Source organism: Frankliniella occidentalis, unplaced genomic scaffold (assembly GCF_000697945.3).
Source record: "Frankliniella occidentalis isolate FOCC.00 unplaced genomic scaffold, Focc_3.1 Scaffold396, whole genome shotgun sequence".
NCBI lineage: Eukaryota > Metazoa > Arthropoda > Insecta > Thysanoptera > Thripidae > Frankliniella > Frankliniella occidentalis.
Window position 1 is genome coordinate 97,502 of NW_026267518.1, and position 7,659 is coordinate 105,160.

General features: G+C 62.0%; 1 protein-coding gene across 2 annotated transcripts in view; it reads right to left on the reverse strand.

Moving 5' to 3' along the window:
* LOC127751255 (uncharacterized) overlaps positions 1–7,659 on the reverse strand; it is a 54,626-nt gene that overhangs the window by 42,067 nt on the left and 4,900 nt on the right. Inside the window, exons 1-2 of one of the 2 annotated variants that reach the window (XM_052274460.1) lie at positions 7,094–7,575; positions 2,014–2,088 (exon numbers count right to left, since the gene is read on the reverse strand). In XM_052274460.1, coding sequence (XP_052130420.1) covers positions 2,014–2,088; positions 7,094–7,389 — 371 coding nt within the window. In that variant the 5' untranslated portion in view covers positions 7,390–7,575. Of the gene's footprint in view, positions 1–2,013; positions 2,089–7,093; positions 7,576–7,659 lie in introns of those variants that run through there. The other variant, XM_052274461.1, reaches the window with a different exon arrangement.

Genomic DNA, 7,659 nt, shown 5'->3' on the forward strand with positions numbered 1-7,659 from the left:
AGAGAATCCACCCTCGCTGCGAGGGTCGGCTCAGCTCGGCTAGACCTGCTCTGCTCGGATAGGCCCCTCCTGGGGGGGTGCTGCGCCGAGCTGCGCCCCCGCGCGCTCCCGCCCGCGTCAGCACACCCAGCCAATCTTGGGGCGCCCGGCAAAATTAAAAGTCCACACCACACTGAGTCCTTGTGGGCCTCATCGGCTGCTCCCTCATCGGCCGGAGCAGCTCTCGATGGTGCCCCCGACACGACGGCCAATCTCGGCTCCGAGCGCCGCTGCTTCGGCCGCTTGTCTCAAGTTCAAGTTCAAAGAGGGTTAAGACGTTCAGAAGTTCACATGAACTCGCCGCCCCAATAATTAAACGTACGGCCCCGCAGACACACACACGCACATACACACACACACCGCCGCAGCGGGAGTCTATTTCTATCATCATCGCGCCGCTGCTGGTGATTGCGATCGAGACCACTGGAAAAAGAAGGTGCCAAGTCGCACCTCGACACATACCAGGTGGCTGATTCACGCCGCGCACTTTTCGTGGTTATACTGTACCGCATGCAAACGTGCGGGCGGGTTGCCTACTCGGAAGGGGCCATAAGGAGCCGCAGTGGACTGCGAGGATTGTCAAACCAGCCCGCACCCGTGCCGTGCATGTGGTACGGTAGAACTACGAAAATGCGCGAGGTGAATCAGCCACCTGAAATTGTAAACCGCTATCATTTGTGCGATTTAACATGCGAGCGTGAACACCCAGTGGTCACACCGCACTCAAAAATGTGTGACGGTTTTACGTTTCCAAAAGGGCGGGTGGCACTAGTATTATGTAGCACTTTGGGGCTCTTTGGTGCCTGTCTGCAAAGGTAATTAAACTCAAAATTTCTTTACCTATATGCAATGGTCCCACCGGTGCCACAACACCTTTGCTCCCCGGTGACACCTCTCACAATAAGGTCGAGCCGAGTCCATCACGCTCTGTCACGCCAGGGGGCTGACTCGTCCCGCCGCCCAACCTCGCAGTGATACCGTGCCGCATTGCGCGCGTGCGGGCGGGTGGCCTACCCGCTCGGCTCTCGGTTCGACCTCGCCCTGGCCCCCTCCCCCTACTGCGAGTGAATAGTGAATGGCACGGCGGCGGGCCGCCCCTCCCGGCGAGGTGTTGACGCGGTTATGGCGCCGGCTGCATTTAGGGGCCCCGCGCGAGAGGCGCCATAGCGAGCAGCGCCAGCGGGCGCCAGAGGCCGTCCTGGCAAGCGGCTCCCGAAGGAAATCACGCACGCGGAGGGGATACGGCGACGCCACGCCGCCACGACCTACTCGATTTCCAAAACGCATACCGCGCGCTTTCCCCGTGGCGAGGTCTTTTTCGTTTTAAAAATTGTACGCGGCGTGAGTTACTGTCAGGCGCGAGCTTACTTTTCACACGTAGCTCTCTCATTGAGCTCAAGGGTAGTATATATGTTCCGTGTAAACACAGAGAACCTCTTTTGGGTTGGGGTTGCGGTAGAGTAAAACAATCAAAGTTACCCCCGAACAAGTAGAAATGAGTCCAGAGGGATAAACAAACACCTCGCTACGCTATGCGCCCCTCGGTATCCCGTACAGCCACTGTTTTTGACGGTGCCCTCTGCTGCCGCGGCGCCGCACACCACGGCGCCCGCTAATAAGCGGGTGTCATCTCATTCGCATTAACATTCACGTTCGCTTTCGCGTCGGCAGAGCGGCGGCCAAGGTCGGGGAGGCAAAGGCTCCTTCTTGGCTGCATTGCAAAAAAAAAGTAATGATCATGTTTTCTATCAACAGTACATTAGTTAAGTTTTTCACAGGCTTTTGCTGTCGTGGTTGCCGTGGCCGCTTGTTCTGCTTGACAACATTTTGTCATTCCATTTCGATTGTCACATCGCATTCCTGAAGGGTTCACACCAGTTTGGGGGCCAATTTTGGCGTTCTTTCTGAGGGTGCCAAATTGTGGTATCCTAAATTGACCAAAATTTGAAGTTGATGTATTGCAGCAGTGCTCACCTGTCTCTCAAGTCGTCGTCGTCTCCGCACTGTCCGTTCATGTGGCTCTGCTGCGAGATGCTGGGCACGACGGAGCTGCAGGCAAAAGACACACAAATTCGCATTAGCATACAGCAGGCAGACGACGGTCGCGGCTGCCGGTGTTCGAGAGGGTCGAACTCATCGGCTAACGAGCAGCGTTCGACCCCTCGATCCATCCCCGCCGCGGCCCCGACAGGCGCCTCATTCGATTCCATTCCCTTTTCCAGCCTTACGAGCCGACTCACGGCGGGCATACCAATGAGGGGCGGAGGAGGAGGGCGGGGGGTAGGTCACACTGTCGTGCGGGACGGGGGTGATGGAAAAAACAAAGAGGGAACGAAATTATCTATAGAAGAGAAGAGAAAAACACGAGCAAATTATTGTTTTAGCAAACGGTATGTTCGGGTGCGCGTAGAGGACAGAGAGACGAGGACTAAAAAGAAGAGGGAGGGTGGGGGGAGCACGTTCCAAATTTACACCCCGGAGGACAAGCGTCGAGTAACGACCCCTGAGCCCTTCATACCGGCCGGGGCCGGCCGGGCCAGAGGATCCTCGCGTAACGAGGGTCTCTCAAACAAGAGGATGAAAAGCATAAAGGAAGAAGAAGAGTTGCTGGAGGACGGGGCATGGTGGCGCGGCGTGGCCAGCGCGGGTGAAAGAGGTGGGGATTCCCGTCCTGCCTCTGTCGCTGTGCGTGGGCCGTATTATGTTATCAATCCGATACAATCCCGCTCCTGACAGCGAGGCCCGCGGCTCAGGGCCCGCGGCTCGTGGAGGGGCGGGGCGGGGCGGGGCGGGGCGGGGCGCATCCGGCTCGGCCGGCCCGGCCCAGGCTAGAGCCTCGTCCTCTGTGTGTCCCATTGTCGCGGCCCCCATCGGAGACGTCCCGGCGCGGTGCGCCTCCTGGCGGGGTATGGTCATGAGGAACGTGAGGGTCACGAGGACGAGGGGCGAGGGAGGGAGAGGGGGGTCATGGGACTCATCTGATAGCAGAGCTGTTCGCGCCTGCATCTGGACGAAGGGCTCACGGCGGCTGCGGAGGGTCCCATCGGGTCCCATGGCTGCCCAGGCCATAGCCAGGTCGCCTCGGCTCAGCCAAAGCAGTGCGCCTCTCACGACAAAGCAGCGCTGGGGCGGGGCGGGGGCGGGGGCCGAGCCAGACAATGTCCTCCTCCAGCAGCACAGCACGACCACTCCAGCACGATGAGGGAGTATAGTGCATTTGCGGATGAGACACAGAGACAGCGACAGAAAGAGGGGGAATAGGGGGCTGGGGGGGAGGGAGGCGAGCGCGCAGAGCAGCAGAGGACATTCAGCAGCAAAGACCGTCGAGCAGCCGAGTCGAGGAGGGGCACTTGGTGGCAGACACCCTCCTCTTTCACGAACACACCAACACACACAGAGAGAATCCACCCTCGCTGCGAGGGTCGGCTCAGCTCGGCTAGACCTGCTCTGCTCGGATAGGCCCCTCCTTCCAGTCTTTGTCAGACACCTCGGTCCACATCGATTCTGCCCACCGCCGCTGCGTTCTCCCTCCCCCCTTCTCCCTCTCTCTCTCCTCTCAAACTCGCTCGCTCTCCTACCACAGGGGCGGATGCCTCCTCCTAGCTCATACCGAACTGTGTGTGCGCCGCGTGAGTCTGCGGTGTATCGATCACCATCCTGGCCGAGGAGGCCGACCCTGCCGCAGCTGTCGCCACACCGCGCCGTTAAGGTCCTTCCCTCCCCGCCCCGCCCCGCTCACGCACGTGCGCGCCCCGCCCCGCCCCGCCCCGCCCCGCCGCACGCACCAGCGCCCATTGCCTCAGCGAGCCGCGTGCGCGATCCCGTGGTGGTGGTCAACTCGCGGCAGCGGTCGGTGCGCTCGGTCGAGCGGCAATGCCAACAACGACGCCAGGCCACGCCACGCGAAAACAGCAAAAGACCAAAAAGTGCGCGGGCGGCGGCTCCTTGGGGCAGTGCAGTGCAGCGAGCGGGCACCTGTCCTCACTTCCGGCCGCGGCGGACAAAGGGTGGGCGTGGCCCGCGGCGGCCGACGGCGTCCTCGTCGCCTGGAGGGGACACTCCCGCAGCCTCTTCCATCTGCCTCCTCTCTCCTCTCTCGCGTCGCACCGTCCACCCATGTCGTCGTCGGTCTGTCGTTGGTCTCCTTTGCGCTTGCCGCCCCGCCGCCCCGTTCGCCAATATTCCATTTCCTATTTGCGCTCCAGCGGCGCGGCGCGGCGCGGCGCGGCGCGGTGTCGGCCGGCAGCGCAGGAGTCAGCCAGCAGCCCCACGTGGCAACCCTGCCCGGGCCGGCGTCGCGGCGCTCACCCCCCGGCCGCCCGCCCGGCTCAGCCCGGCTGCAGCGCAGGGGTGGCGGAGGCGGCGGGAGCAGCGCGCCGCGCCACGCCACGCCGTGTTTACCGCCTGCTCACCATGGCTCACCGCACCGCACCGCCTCGCACGGCAGCAAGGTGGAGGTGGGGGGGACGAAACGAAAGGAGTAACGGGGTGCGGGGTGGGAGCGAGATAAGGTTGTCCTCCGGACAGTTGCGCCGCCGCCACCGGGGTTTTTATTTTCGGACATTTATTTCTCCTCCCTTTCAGTTTCAGTTTATCTCTTCGCACCGGAGGGCCCGGCACAGCGGGCGGCCTCCCCATCGAGACTCTCCCCCTGCCGCTGCCCGCTCCTGCTCCCTATCTGCTCCTCTTCCCTTTCTCCCTTTCTTCGGCCCCGTGCGATAGACAGTCGTACAGTCGGCCGTAGTACTACACACCGGGGTGGTTGAATGACCCTGGCGGCGCTGCCTCCTGCCGTGCCCCGTGGGCCGTGGGCTCCTGCCGCTACACCGAGGGGCAGAACGCACGCTCGATAACAGACCCCCTCCCCCCTTGCCCCGCCGTGGGGTGGAGCGGGGCGGGCGGGGAGGGGCGGGGCGTGGCGGAGGGATGCTGTGCGGCAGGCAGGGGCGCAAGGGGCCGGCAGCAGCTCCAGCCCGGTAGAACACGTGCGACTATCAGGGGGGTGGGGCATAAAAAAATAACAAAAAATAACAAACGCGTGGGTCGCATTGATTTGCTCAGAGATGCTGCTATACACGGGACCGCTCTTTCAGCCGGGATGTTAAATATACAGTGTACGGGTAGGGCCTACTCGCGGTGGTAGGCAGCAGTGAGTGAAATGAGTGGCGGGGACAACCTTATCGTCGAGCACCCGATTGGAGCAGTAGATAAGATGTGTGACGTCCGATAAACTTCCCAAAAGGCACATCGATGCCTCATCATCTCCGTGTGGCACAGGCGACAAATCCCCTTGGCAGGAGGGCTCACTCCATCTCCCTGCGCGGAGGTGACGGGAGACACGCCTCGGGGTCGTTAGTATTGAGTGGGGCGGCGGGCGCGTCAAACTATACAAGGAGGAAGTCACTTTAGGAAAAGGGAGAGTTTGGGGGGGGACTAACCCTGCTGCTGTACTCCAGGCCGACGGGACAAGGACAAGGCAGGGAAGCGCGGGCGGGCCTGCTCACACGGACGGAGGAGGGGAGGACAAAGAATTAGCTGCAGGAAGTAAAGTGCATACGAGGTGTTTCCCATTGATTAAACCATGTGGCACGCTGCGCGACAGTTCTCAGGGTGCCGGGTGGCTAACCGATGGACAGGTGAGAATTTCTCATACAACGATGATATGGCGCTGCAGTTTCCGGGCGTTCCCTTCGCTAGAGCACACCTTATAGCGGCAGCCCTATAAAGCACATCCGTACAACACCAAGCCGAACGCCAGGGGCCCCATGGAGCCGGAGGGGCCTTTCATAGTGACGTTTATAATAATGAAGGGATTGTCGCCTCGATGGGACCATGGCAAACAAAAGCCTTTCACTCTCTCTCTCTTTCTCTATCTCACTATGCCGCGAAGGACCGCTACAAACCCCCTTCTCCCATTTGTCCGCTGCCTCTTTCCCTCTCATTCAGATTCCGTTCCCTCTATCTCTCTCTGCTTCCCCGGCCCCGGTCTCTCCACCAGCGCGATTCCATTTTAATTGGTCCAGAGCGGGCAAAGCGTGCGTACAAATGCCAACTGCGCTAAACGGAGAGAGAGGGGGCGAGGGGGGAGAGTGGGAGGGAGAGAGCGCGTAACAGATAGGTAGCTAGAAATGTGAATTTGGTATTCAGCCACGTTCTGTTCCGGTAGGGGAGGGGAGGGGAGGGGCGCAACTGACAGCCCCAGGGAGGACCGCGCCGTCAGAGGGGGGAGGGAGACGAGGGAGGGGGAAGGGCTACAAGGACTCACCGAATGAATACATCAATGAATGATATCGAGTCCAAGAACCCTGCAGCACCAAGTTTCCGCAAACCCCCAAACACAAAGTGCACGTGAAAGAATGAACGAAAAATGAATGAATGAATGAATGAATGAATGAATGAATGAATGAATGAATGAATGAATGAATGAATGAATGAATGAGAATGCACTGACAATCAAACGAATGAATCAATGAATGACCAAATGAAAGAAATGAAACGAATAAAGAATTAAACTAGTGAGCATATGAGATGAGTATGGAGAGTATGAGAAATGAAAGGAACTTACGGATGATTCAATGATTGCATGAAGATGACTGGATGGTTGCGACGGCCTGGGCCGGGGCCTGGACCTGGGCCGGGGCTGGGGCTGCGGCCGTGGCCGCCGGGGCAGGGGCAGAAGCCGGGGCCGAAGCCAGGGCCGAAGCCGGGGCCGGGGCCGCTGGGGCGGCGGTCAGGGTAGACGCCAGGACGGCACGACAGCGTGGCACCCCTACCCCCCCAGTCCCCCCACCCCCCTCCCCTGCGGCGCTGCTGCTGATGCTGCTCGGGTTGCCAGGCAACGCCGCCGCGCAGCATCGCCATCGCCGCTCGATCCAGGGAGGCGCCCCGGACCAGCGCCGCCGGCAGCCCCCGGCTCCACCCACGTGCTAGGCTGCCGCTGAGGCTGCCGCCCCCGCCGCCCCCCGCGCAGGCCGCGGAGTTGCAGGGGCAGGGGTAGCGGTGGGTAACCATGGCGACGTAAACAACCCTCCGCGAGGGGCGCACCGCAGCGTACCTGCTGTCGTCGGCGGGGGCGTCGTAGAGCGCCTCGACTTCCCTATCCGGGGCGTCGTAGAGAGGCTCGACCCCCCTGTCCGCCGGGGCGTCGTACAGCGCCTCGCCCCTCCCCTCCGGGCCCTCGGGCCTGGGCCCGCCGTTACACGAGGCCGCGGCCGGCGACCCCGGACGGCTGTCGGGGGCCCCTGGTGCGGGGAGCCCCATGAGGGGCGCCGCGTCGACGGGGACCCCGCCGACGACGGTGCCGAGGGGCTCCGAGGGCCCCGTGGGGGCGAGGGCCAGGGGGGCCTCCATCACTGGGTGCACTCCGTGCACTCGGCACTACACATCGCACATGGCCCGCTCCCACGCTATCTCACTCGCACTGTGTACAACCACTGCACCGCGCACTCTCGCACTCGCTCGCTCGCTCGCCCGGCCGGGTGGGGCGGGGGAGGCACCGTCAGGACAACGGCCTGCTCCGCCTGGCTCCGCGTGTGCGACGGCTACTGCCCTTACTGACTTGCAGCCGATGGGATGGGCGTCACGGCGGCGTGGCGCGGCGTGGCGGGGGGAGGCGGGGAG